Here is a 13517-nt window from a genome sequence, read left to right as displayed (position 1 = left end):
GAGAGGGGAGGGGCGGGCAGGAGGGTTCTATTTCCGGTCTCTTTCCCCACCTCCCTCCTCTTGGGCAGCCCCTCCCTGGCAGCCCACCTCTGGGGAGTGACGTCACCTCCCTCCCTCCCTCCTCCTTTCTGCGGCGGAGCCTCTCGGGCCGAGCAGCTCAGTTCCGGTCACGTTGCGCTCTGTTTACGCCCCGGCGCCCCCTTGTTAGAGCCCGGAGAGGATGGGGCCCGGCGGCGGCGGAGGCTGGAGCCCATGACCCCCAGCAGCGCCCCCCACCTCTTCCTGCCGCCTCCTCCCTTGGCAAAGGTAAGAGGGTGGGAAGGGAGGCGGAGAGCTCCAACTAGGTTTTGAAGGGGGCCCCCAAAGGTCATCTAGCCCAGCCCACAAAGCCATGCACGCAATCCCTTCTGGCCCAGGAGGCTACAAATCCAATCTGGCCTCCTTTGGATGGCCAGCTCAAAAGGCTAGGTGTCTTTAGATGGAAGCTGCACTCTGCACATGCTCAGAAGCACCACCTAGTCCCTTAACAGCCCCCAAAGCCAGGCAGACCATCCCTTTTGGCCCAGAATGCTCTAAATCCGACCTGGTCTCTTTTGGAAAGCCAACTCAAAAGGCTATGGGTCTCTAGGGCAAAGCTGTCCTCTGCACATGCTCAGAGGTATCATCTTGTCCCCAAAGGGACTCCCAAAGGTCATCTAGTCCAGCCCACAAAGCCATCCAAATGCTACAAATCTGGCCTGGCTTCCTTTGGAAGGCCAGCTCAAAAGGCTATGGGTCTTTAGATTGAAGCTGTGCTCTGCATATGCTCAGAAGTATCATCTTGTCCTCCAAAGGGACCCCCAAAGGTCATCTAGTCCAGCCCACAAAGCCATGCAAACGAGCCCTTTTGGTTCAGAATGCTACAAATCTCCTTTGGAAGGCCAGCTCAAAAGGCTATGAGTTTTTAGATTGAAGCTGCACTCTGCACATGCTCAGAAGCACCATCTAGTCCCCCAAAGGTCATCTACGCAGCCCCCAAAGCCATGCAAACAATCCCTTTTGGTCCAGAAGGCTACAAATCTGGCCTGGCCTCCTTTGGAAGGCCAGCTCAAAAGGCTATGAGTCTTTAGATTGAAGCTGCACTCTGCACATGCTCAGAAGCACCATCTAGTCCCCCAGTGGTCATCTAATTCAGCCCACAAATGGAAGCTGTACTCTGCACATGCTCAGAAGCACCATCTAGTCCCCCAGTGGTCATCTAGTCCAGCCCACAAATGGAAGCTGCACTCTGCACGTGCTCAGAAGCACCATCTAGTCCCCCAGTGGTCATCTACACAGCCCCCAAAGCCATGCAAACAATCCCTTTTGGTCCAGAATGCTCTAAATCTGACTGGTCTCCTTTGGAAGGCCAGCTCAAAAGGCTATGAGTCTTTAGATTGAAGCTGCACTCTGCACATGCTCAGAAGCACCATCTAGTCCCCCAGTGGTCATCTAATTCAGCCCACAAATGGAAGCTGTACTCTGCACATGCTCAGAAGCACCATCTAGTCCCCCAGTGGTCATCTAGTCCAGCCCACAAATGGAAGCTGCACTCTGCACGTGCTCAGAAGCACCATCTAGTCCCCCAGTGGTCATCTACACAGCCCCCAAAGCCATGCAAACAATCCCTTTTGGTCCAGAATGCTCTAAATCTGACTGGTCTCCTTTGGAAGGCCAGCTCAAAAGGCTATGAGTCTTTAGATTGAAGCTGCACTCTGCACATGCTCAGAAGCACCATCTAGTCCCCCAAAGGTCATCTACACAGGCCCCAAAGCCATGCAAACAATCCCTTTTGGTCCAGAAGGCTACAAATCCGGCCTGGCCTCCTTTGGAAGGCCAGCTCAAAAGGCTATGAGTCTTTAGATTGAAGCTGCACTCTGCATATGCTCAGAAGCACCATCTAGTCCCCCAAAGGTCACCTAGTCCAGTCCACAAATGGAAGCTGCACTCTGCACGTGCTCAGAAGCACCATCTGGTCCCCCAAAGGTCATCTACACAGTCCCCAAAGCCATGCAAACAATCCCTTTTGGTCCAGAATGCTCTAAATCCAACTGGTCTCCTTTGGAAGGCCTGCTCAAAAGGCGATGGGTCTTTAGAGGGATGCTGCACTCTTCACGTGCTCAGAGGCACCATCTGATCCCTGAAGGGACCCCCAGAGGTCATCTAGTCCAGCCCACAAAGCCATGCAAACAATCCGACCAGGTGCTCAAAAGGCGAAGAGTCTTTAGAAGGATGCTGCACTCTCCACATGCTCAGAGGCACCATCTAGTCCCCAAAGGAACACCCAGAGGTCATCTAGTCCAGCGCACAAAGCTATGCAAACAATCCCTTTTGGCCCAGAATGCTACAAATCCGACCTGGCCTCCTTTGGAAGGCCTGCTCAAAAGGCCTTTAGAGGGAAGCTGGACTCTGCACATGCTCAGAGGCACCATCTAGTCCCTGAAGGAACCCCCAAAGGTTATCTAGTCCAACCAATGAAGCCAGAAGCCTCGAAACCCATCCCTATTTCCAGCCAGGCACCTTTGGAAGGTCAGGTCAGAAGGTTTTGGAGGGTAGTCCTGCTCTGCACATGCTCAGAGGCACCATTCCCTATCTCAGGCCAGCTCTCCAACTAATACAGCTTTAATGCCAAAATCCATCCCATATTCTCCCCCAGACTCCTTTGAAAGGCCAGATCAGAAAGGTAAGCAAGGAGATCTGGAGGGCTGCCCTACTCTGCACATGCTCAGAGGCACCATTTATAGACTCTCTGCACATGCCCAGGGGCACAGAGGAGAGGAGGACTGACCTTCCAGGTGAAACAAAAACAGAGAATCAGGGCTCAAGGATTAGTTATTAGTTAGGCCTATGTTTAATAATAGCTCTCAAGCAACCAGAAACTACATTTTTCCAGCATATAACGGTCCCCATTGGTGCCAGTTAACTGAGAGTCCAATGTGTTGTTGTTTTTGTTGTTGTTAATACCTATTATTCTCTTATCATTCATATACTTTGTTGTTGTTGTTGTTGTCATTATTATTATTATTATTATTTCATATATTAATGCAGTTTGAGGCCATTGAAACCGCAGTGTGGGATTCTGGGAGTTGTAGTTCTACCAAGCCTGTGCCCAAACTACGAATCGCAGGGTCCCAAACCCCACAGAAAGGACTTTTGTGGCCTGCTTTGTGCAGCTTTGCAAAACTGCTGAGTTTTGGCCCTCCCGAAATGATGCTCCCAAGCGATGCCCGCTTCCCAACCAAATCGAATCATTGGTCCAGATCAGACCAATTGCCGAGGCTGGCAGCCTGGTTCTGCCTTGGCAACCCTCCGGTCCTGAGAGCCCCAAGTCTGGGCGGCCACCCAACCCGGCTGCAAGCGTTGCCCTCGGCTGGTGCAGTGTATTTATTATTTATCGAAAGCATCTCTCAAGTAGGGATGGGACCCAGTCAGTGGGCAAAGGGGCACAAGCCCCCGAGACAATCACACAATAGCTGGAACAACCTATAGAGAGAGATATATAGAGAGAGAATATTCCAGCTATTTTACTGTATCAAAGGCTTGTGCCATCCTTCCATCCCCTATCAATCAATCAATCTATCTATCTATCTATCTATCTATCTATCTATCTATACACTTCAGGATGGATGGATAGATAGATAGATATTGTTTTATTTTATGAACAACTTGTGTCATCCTTCCATCCCATCCATATATCCATATCCACATCTGTTTATCTATCTATAGTGTGTGTGTACACATCAGGAAGGATGAATAGATAGATATTGTTTACTGTATCAACAGATTGTGTCATCCTTCCATCCCATCCATATATCTAAATCTATCTATCTATCAAACTATTTATCTATATCTATAGAGTGTGTGTGTACATATCAGGATAGAGATAGATACATAGATATTGTTTTATTATATTGTGTGTGTGTGTGTACACATCAGGATAGATAGAGATACATAGATAGATAGATAGATAGATAGATAGATAGATAGATAGATAGATATTGTTTTACTATATTGTGTATGTGTGTGTATACACATCAGGATAGAGATAGTTACAAAGATACATAGATATTGTTTTACTGTATTGTGTATGTGTGCATATACATCAGGATAGATAGATATATAGATAGATACATAGATATTGTTTTACTGTATTGTGTGTGTGTGTATACACATCAGGATAGAGATAGATACATAGATATTGTTTTACTGTAACAACAGCTTGTGCCATCCTTCCATCCCATCTATATAGCTATAGCTACATGTGTTTATCTATAGTGTGTGTACACATCAGGATGGATGGATGGATAGATAGATAGATATTGTTTTACTGTATCGACAGATTGTGTCATCCTTCTATCTCATCCATATATCTACATCTATCTGTCTATATATCTATAGAGAGACTGTGTGTGTATATATACACATCAGAATAGAGATAGATAAATAGATAGATAGATATTGTTGTGCCATCCTTCCATCCCATCCATATATCTATATCTGCATCTGTCTGTATATCTATCTGTAGTGTGTGTGTGTGTGTGTGTGTGTGCATAAGGATAGTGATAGATAGATAGATAGATAGATAGATAGATGATAGATAGATATTGTTTTACTGTATCAACAGCTTTTACCATCCTTCCATCATATATATATAATATATATACACTCACACATACACATATTTACAGATATATGTATACATACATGCAGTGTGAGTATGTGTTTATATATATAAATATATCCATGGATAGATGGATGGATAGATAGATATTGTTGACATCTTGTGTCATCCTTCCATCTCATTCATATATATAGAGAGGGGGGAGTTCATATATACACAGGCGCATATATATATACACACACATGCACATATGCATACATACAGTGTGACTGTTTATATATATCCACACCAGGATAGATAGATAGATAGATAGTACCATCCTTCCATCTCATATATATGTATATGTATGTGTGTGTGCACACACACACATACACCTGCATACATATTGTGTGTGTGTATGCATACACCTACACACCCACACTAAGATAGATAGATAGATAGATAGATAGATAGACATTGTTTTAATGTATCGACACTTCGTGTCATCTTTTCATTTCATTCATATATGTATATGTGTATGTGTTATACTTATATGGATAGATAGACAAACACACGCACACATCCACACTTTTCACCACTGTGCAATATTTCAATATTATTATCCAATCAATATAGAGTTGATGGCATAGCCTAGTATGGGATAAAGTATTAGTTAGGGTTATTTTTAGTAGTAACTCTCAAGCAACCAGAAGCTACATTTATCCAGCATCTACCAATCCCCATGAGTGCCAGTTAACTGAGAGTCTACTTTGTTGTTGTTGTTGTTGTTGTTGTTGTTATTTCCCCCACATTCCTCTGTAAACATTTCGGCTTCAAACCTACAACACCTAAAGATTAAAATCCTCGCATTGCATTAGTCTAAATCTAAATGTTAATCTGAGTTGCTGGATTGTAGGCCGATCCTTTGGCAAACCCCATTGCTTCCAGCTCTCATTGCAATTTGCAATTGGATTTAAGCCGTTTTGTTTTGACATGGCCGTAAAAAACAAGGCTTTGTTGTTTTAAATACTTGATTACATTGCAACCAAATGACACAACTCATATGTTGAGCTTTTTTCCCCCCTATACCCAGGACCTGCTGTTATTCTATCTATACCGATGTATGTGTTTGTGTATTTATTTATACACACAAACCTATGATGATACGGTTGCTTTATTAGGCCGGCTAGCCGACGCAACATCCATCAAGCCAACCTCTGAAGGTCACAGGAACAAAAAAAGACAAAAATCACACCCAGCAGAAGGCAAAGTGCTACTCTTGCAGTTTTATGAAGTGTTGAGCTTTGTGCAAAGCTACAAATCCCAGGGATTCCATAACAAGGGGCGTCAAACTGCATTCGTTCAACAGTGTAGATTCGTCCATGAGAGGAAATAAACAAGAGCAATGGTGCCGACGATGACTCTGGTGTGGGTGGCTCGTAACCAGTCTTTTGTTCCCTCCAGGCTTGGGCCGTTAAATGCGTCGCAATGGAGACGTTGTCCCTGGAGCACCAGATCCAAAGCGTGCAGCGGCACATTGCTTTCCTCAAGAAGGAACAGATGGAATTGCTCCACGACTTGCACCTGGAGATCCTGCGCTTGCAAAAACACTGCACAGGTGAGTCCCAGCTTGAAAGTCGTGGGCAGACAGGTAGCGTCATTGGCCTCAGAAAGTCCCATGGAAGTGAATTTTTGTTGTTGTTGTCGTCATCATAAACATCATAATCTATAACTGGCTATCTGTCTAAAAGTCAGAGTGTGAATGTTTATTAGTCTGTGTACAATAAAGGATGCTGCTAGGTGAAGTGGCCCTATGTGATGTCACTGAGAAAGGTCACGTGTATGAAGGGAATGTGGTCCATATCTTTTCACACACAAGGGACAAAACGATGACCCAAACAATTACCATCCGCTCAGTCTCACGTCGATGCCAGGCAGGATTCTGAGAAAGATCATTAAGGAAGTGGTCTGCAAACACTGAGAAAAGAATGCGGTCATCGCTCATCGTCAACATGGATTCATCAAAAAGAAGTCATGCCAGACTCATCTGATCTCTTCTTTCGATAAGAGTTACAAGCTGTGTAGATACAGGGAACAATATGGATGGAGTGTGTCTGGATTTCAGGAAGGCCTTCCTTCCACAAGGTTGTTGGAAATATTACAAATTTATTTATTATTGATTTATTTACGACATTTATATGCCGCCCTTCTCACCCCGAAGAGGACACAGAGTGGATTACAAGATATATATATCTAGTAATATATTATACAATATATACATACAATATATTATATAATTAGGATAGTACAATATCAGTATTAAATATTACTATATTGTACTGTACCGTTATATTGTAACATTATTAGTAATGTAATATAAAATATATAATTATATCATATTATTATTAGTAGTATTATATTGCATTACATTATAATATTATAAATGGTATATACAATATATCATATTACATTTTATTATATTATTAGTATAGCATAGGATACAAGATGGAACTGTCTCCTGGCCCCCTCTCTCTTCACTCTGGCCCAGAGCTGCAGTTTGTGCTGGGGGGAGGGGTCCCCAACTGATGACATATGCAGGAGACAAGACGGAACTGTCCGCTGGCCCCCTCTCTCTTCACTCTGGTCCGGAGCGGCAGTTGGTGCTGGGGGAGCGGTCCCCAACTGATGACATATGCAGGAGACAAGATGGAACTGTCCCTTGGCCCCCTCTCTCTTAACTCTGGCCCAGAGCAGCATTTGGTGCTGGGGAGAGGGGTCCCCAACTGATGACATATGAAGGAGACAAGACAGAACTGTCCCCAGGCCCCCCTCTCTCTTCACTCTGGCCTAGAGCAGCAGTTGGTGCTGTGGGGAGGGGTCCCCAACTGATGACTTATGCAGAAGACGAGATGGCACTGTCCCCAGGCCCCCTCTCTCTTCACTCTGGCCCAGAACGACATTTGGTGTTGGGAGGAGGGATACCCAACTGATGACATATGCAGGAGACAAGATGGAACTGTTGCCTGGCCCCCTCTCTCATCCCTCTGGCCCAGAGCAGCATTTGGTGCTGGGAGGAGGAGTGCCCAGCTGATGACATATGCAGGAGACAAGATGGAACTGTCCCCTGGCCCCCTCTCTCTTCACTCTAGTCCAGAGCAGCAGGTATTATAAATTCACTAGGTATTTTTAATTACAAAAATGTGAGTTAAGCACTGAAAGGGTTAAATGGATGCAATACCTCAGCAAAAGCTGCAGTTGAACATAAGCAGGTGTGCCTGTAGCTTAGTGCGCCTCAGTGTTAGTTTCCCTCAGTATGAATAGGCTTCAATCTGAGAGAGGCTTCAGTGTAAGGTAGGCCTCAGTGCGAGGTAGGCCTCAGTCGGTGAGAGACCTGGTGTGAGAAGGCTTTGGTGAGAGAAGCCCCAGGTTGAAAGCCATTGTGTGTGAAGGTTGCTGTGTGAAAAATACTATTGTGTAACTTTGTTGTTAGAGGAGTCTCTATGAAAGCAAAGCTTTGTATCTGCATGAGAAAGAAGCCCAGCGTGGAAGCAAAGAAGGAAGTATAAAAAAAACTTTGTGTTATGGAAACCTCACGTTGCCGTCAATGACTGCCATGGCCCCTCTTGTGGGTCACTATGGACCTGGGAAGCAAAAAAAGCACGGTCAAGGAAACCTTCCACCCCCTTCCTGATGAACCTTCAGGTGTGGGAGTCTGTAACTTCCACTCCCCCCAAACGCCAGAACCTGCTGGGATGAGAATATAGGAATTGAAGCTTTACACCAGCTAGAGAGCACAAAGTTGGATTGAGGCATACAATGGATTGCAAGGTGTCATTGTGAAGCAAGAGCTCAGTGATGGAGAACGTTAAATTTGCTTTCTGGATGCCACCCGGACCTCAATGAATTGCAAGGGTTATATTTTCTGCTTGTGACCTGGAATCAATTTCAGCGTTCTCATTGTTAGAAATATTAAAAAATTAACTAGACATTTTTAATTACAAAAATGTGAGTCAACCACTGAAAGAGTTAAATGGGTGCAACAACTCAGCAAAAGCAGTATAAGCAGGTGTGTCAGTAGCTTAGTAGCCCTGAGTCTGAGAGAGCCCTCAGTGTGAGAAGGTCTCACTGTGAGAGAGGCCTCAGTGTGAGTTCGCCTCAGTGTGAGAAGGCTTTATTGGGAGAAAAGCCTCTTTGTCGTGGCTTCAGTGGCCCTTTTCTGTGCCATTCCTGGTATACATTTTCAGGAGGAGTGCTTAGCACTGGACAGAGTTCAGGTCCAAAGAGTTTACTCAAGTCACTGTTGACCTTGGTGAAGAAGCGGAGTGAGTTGAGCCTTTGCAATTCCAACGAAATCTAACTGTTGTGGAGAAAAGCTGGTATATCTGTAATGGAACGGTTTCTCCTGTTCAGAGGAGCATTGCCATTTCCCTGCCACTCTGAGTAGTGCGTGCCCTTGCCGTGTAACCACCTCTGGGGGCTGACCTGATTTCACAAGTCTGTGCTATATATACACACACACATACATATACCTACATACAAGAGCAAAAAGAGCTCCAGCAAGTGTTCTCCCATCATGCATTGCTCACCTGAAATTATAATTCCACATCTCAAATTATCGTTCCTAACCTCACATTATAATTCCTCACTTCACATTAGACCACAACCATTTTGACTGGTGTTTCCCTTTCTCTTCTTTTGCAGAGCTGACCCATGATCTTGAGATGAAGGAACTAGAAGCCAACCAGCAAGGTAAGAGGAAATGGCAACCAATCCTGGTCATCTCAAGATGGGAAAGGTCTTGGAGCAGCTCCAAAAGAGGAGCCCCTTTATGCGCTTATTTCAGATGTCCCAGGAGCAGTTGTTTAGAGATTGTATTGTCAAAGGCTTTCATGGCCGGAATCACTGGGTTGTTTAAGTTTTTCGGGCTGTCTGGCCGTGTTCCAAAAGCATTCTCTCCTGACTTTTCACCCACATCAATGGCAGGCATCCTCAGAGCTTATGAGGTCTGTTGGAAACTAGGAAAATGGGGTTTATATATCTGTGGAATGTTGTCCAAGGTGGGAGAAAGAACTCTTGTCTGTTGGATGTCGGTGTGAATTGGCCACCTTGATTAGCATTTAATGGCCTAGCAGTTTTCGAAGTGTGTCTTCTAACTGCCTGGGGGAATCCTTTGTTGAGAGGTGATTAGCTGTCCCTGATTATTTCTTGTCTGGAGTTCCCCTGTTTTTGGGTGTTGTTCTTTATTTACTGTTTTGATTTTAGAGTTTTTTAAAAATACTGGTAGCCAGATTTTGTTCATTTTCATGATTTCCTCCTTTCTGTTGAAATTGTCCACATGCTTGTGGATTTCAATCCTTTCTCTGTGTGGTCTGACATGGTGGTTGTGAGAGTGGTCCAGCATTTCTGTGTTCTCAGATCATATACTGTGTCCAGGTTGGTTCATCGGGTGCTCTGTTATGGCTGATTTCTCTGGTTGAAGTAGTCTGCAGTGCCTTTCATGTTCCTTGATTCGTGTTTGGGCAACGCTGCATTTGGTGGTCCCTATGTAGACTTGTCCACAGCTGCATGGGATACGGTAGACTCCTGCAGAGGTAAGAGGATCCCTCTTGGCCTTTGGTGAACTTAGCTTTGGTTGGATTTTCTTCGTGGGTTTGTAGATGGTTTGTAGGTTGTGTTTCCTCATCAGTTTCCCTTTGTGGTCAGTGGTTCCCTTGATGTATGTTTAGAGAATCTATGCTAAACTAAATATATTTCTGCTACAAACTAGCAAAATCAATCCCCTCTCCCCAACCCTACCAGTATTCAAATTTGGGCATATCAGGTATTTGTGCCAAATTTCATCCAGTGAATGGAAATACATTCTGCATATCAGATTCTTACATGATGATTCATAATACAATGTTCCCTCACTTATCGCGGGGGTTCCGTTCCAGGTCCTCCCACGATAAATGAAAATCCGTGAAGTAGGGACTGCCCCCTCCCTCCCTCTCTCTTTCTCTGGGCAGCATAGGCCCAGGCGTCAACAAGGAGCCTCCTCCGTTGGGACTATCCGTTCTGGAGACTTCTGCAGCACCTGCCTTCCTTGGGTGGCTCTTTTTCCGTCCGGCTGCTTCTGCTCCAGAAGTCTCCGGAGCAGATAGTCCCAGCGGAGGAGGCCCCTCATCTCTACCTGGGCCTAGGCTGCTGCCCGCCAAAGGCCGCGGCCCACCTTCTTTGGACCAGGGCCAGTTGGCAGGAGGGGAGGTGCAGAGGTGGAGGAGGAAGGCAAAGAGGGCTGCCACTGCCGGCCCAGCCTTGCGAGTCTCCCAAATCTGGATCCAGGCCATGCAGGGATCCATCCAGTGTTCCCTCACGACTTCTACTTTATGTTTTAAATTAATATATTTTTAAAAACCGCAAAACAGCGAGTCTGCAAAAACCTAACCGCGAAGTCGTGAGGGAACACTGTAGTAGCAAAATTATAGTTGTGAAGTAGCAACAAAAATAATTTTATGATTGGGGGTCACCACAACATGAGGAACTGGGTGAAGGGGTTGTGGCATTTGGAAGGTTGCTTTACATTTTTGACCGTTGTTTTCCTTGCTTGCTTTCCTCCTTTGTAGACATGATTGACGAAGAGCTTGAGGAAAAGTGCAGGATCATGGAGGCCCGGCTGGAGGAGAAGGAGAAGGACAACATGGAGCTGCGCAAGGAGTTGAGGCACAAGGAGAGCTTGGTGGCTGCCCTCCGGTCCAACCTGAGGAACAAAGAGCGGAAATTCCTGGAGGAGCTGAAGAGGAGAAGCCACCGGGTGACCATCCTCAACACGGAGTTGCAGAAGCAGACTGAGGCTGCGGCTTATCTCTCCTTCCAGCTCCACACTACCAAACAGAAGCTCCATGGCTCCAAACAAAGTGGGAAAGCCCTCCTAGAAAGGTCATTGGCGCCGCCGCCAGAGAAAGCCTTCCTTCCGCCGCCTTGCAGTGAGACCAGGCCCAAAAAGCGGACTCAGAAATCCCATTCTCGCCGGTCAGCCGGCAGCGGCTTTCACAACAAAGGGGCCTTCAAGGACTCGTCACCCCGGGACAGGCTGAGCAGCTTCGAAGAGGCTGAAGCCATGCCCGACCCAGCCCTTTTTTTGTACACGCAACGGCACCACGCTCCTTCCCACCACGCAAAACCGGAACACAAGGCTCCCACAAAAGCAAGCCCTGAGCAAAGCGGTGGTAATACGGGGCGCCCCAAACCCTCACGCCAGGCTTCCCAAGACACGGTGGAATCTGCCAGTCGGGTCAGGACTTCCAAATCGAGGCCGTCTTCCAAAGGGGAATCCCGCAAACGCACCCCCTCAGGCTCGCAAATGTCTAAAGACACAGACTAAGGGAAAGGGGTCATAGAGAGCAAGAGAGAAGAAGGAAAACACACAGCCACGTCGAAGTGCTTTTCTGAAGGCATCCTATTTGAGGCTGATCTCGCCAAGCAACACCCTGCATCCAGAGTCAGTTTTGGGGGAAATCCTCAGTCCTAAGGCCTTGCAGATGCCAAATCCAACATCAACCCCCCCCCCCCTTTGCCCATGGGGTACGGGTGTCAGCTATGGTGGTGTTGCTCTGAACATTGTGATTCAACCTGAAGTGAATGTAGCCAGTGCCGCTCGCCATTGCGACGATGGGCGGCAGTGCGCAATATTCCAGCAAAGGGGATCGCTTGGTTGAACCTCCCATTTCTGTGCCTTGAGATTACAGCTTTGGGGATGTTTTTTGGGGGGTCCCCCTCATTTCAAAACCTGACGCAGGCTTCAAAACACGTGACTCGAAATCCCAATTTCAGTGGCTAAATGGATGCTTTGGCACTGGTCTCTGGGTTTTTGAGGATTCTGATTGTGTACAATACAGTGTTCCCTCACTACTTATTGCGGACTCGCTTTTTTGTGGGGAGCAGCGAGGGAACACTGTATGGCTGCTCCTTCCTCGCCAGGCTGACCACCCAAGGGGCCTCCGAGGTGGGGAGCAGCGGAGGCGGCAAGGAGGAGGAGACCGCCTTGAAGTAGAGACGCTCTGCCCACTCAAGTGGGTGAAGTATCCCTACTTGGCGGATTTTCACTTATCGCGGGTGGTCCTGGAACAGCCGCAATAAGTGAGGGAACACTATATGTCCCATTCACAATTGGGTATGATTTATATTTACCGTATATACTCATGTATAACTCTAGAAGTTTTCACCCAAAGCAAAAACTTGGTCAACCACTCCAAGGCTCAGTGCGAGTGCTGTACTTTAACTCTTCTCCAAAAAGGGGACTTCTCTTAATAGAGTTGCTACATCCATGATGTTGGACCACAAACCGTCCCTCAGCTTTTACATGAGGCTTACTTATACACAAGTATATACGGTAATGGTTTCCTGCTTTTTCCCGCCATCGTCTCCAGGTGAAAATGGACCCATGGATGTGAGTATTTAAGGAGGCAAGTGTTGTGGGATGTGTTTTTAGAGCAGGGTATTCTATACAACGGCCTTTTATCCTCTTCCCTCGGAAGTTGGACAATCAAAACCAATTGCAGTAGTCTAAACCAGTGGTCCTCCACCTCGGTGCATGTTTGGAGATCTAAATTGGAAGCTTTTGGTTTAAACCATGTAGAATGTGAGTCATGATCATGGTTCTTTCTGGCTCAGGAAATGGGTAACTTTACAATTCAGCTGTGCTTGAATTACAGGAGAGGCCGAGAAGTTCAAACCCACTTTGCTTTCGATTGGCTGTTTCCAGTTGCTAACCAAACTATATTCTGAATATTTTCTGGATTTTGAATTATAGTATTACTCCCCCATATCTTCAAGGGGGATGCATTCCAAGAACCGCCATGGATACCTGAAACTGAGAATAATTGTGAGAATAATAATAATAATAATAATAATAATAATAATA

General features: G+C 46.0%; 1 protein-coding gene across 1 annotated transcript; it reads left to right on the top strand.

Moving 5' to 3' along the window:
- Nucleotides 1-17: 17 nt before the first annotated feature.
- Nucleotides 18-12156, top strand: CCDC92B (coiled-coil domain containing 92B). Its single transcript, XM_060756957.2, has 4 exons — nt 18-306; nt 6083-6236; nt 9320-9367; nt 11221-12156. Exons 1-4 carry the CDS (start codon nt 253-255, stop codon nt 11976-11978), a joined length of 1014 nt encoding a protein of 337 aa, XP_060612940.2. The 5' UTR covers nt 18-252; the 3' UTR covers nt 11979-12156.
- Nucleotides 12157-13517: the final 1361 nt, after the last annotated feature.

This window comes from Anolis sagrei, chromosome 11 (assembly GCF_037176765.1).
Source record: "Anolis sagrei isolate rAnoSag1 chromosome 11, rAnoSag1.mat, whole genome shotgun sequence".
NCBI lineage: Eukaryota > Metazoa > Chordata > Lepidosauria > Squamata > Dactyloidae > Anolis > Anolis sagrei.
Note: the sequence above shows the minus strand (reverse complement) of the source record. Positions and strands in the feature narration are given on the sequence as shown.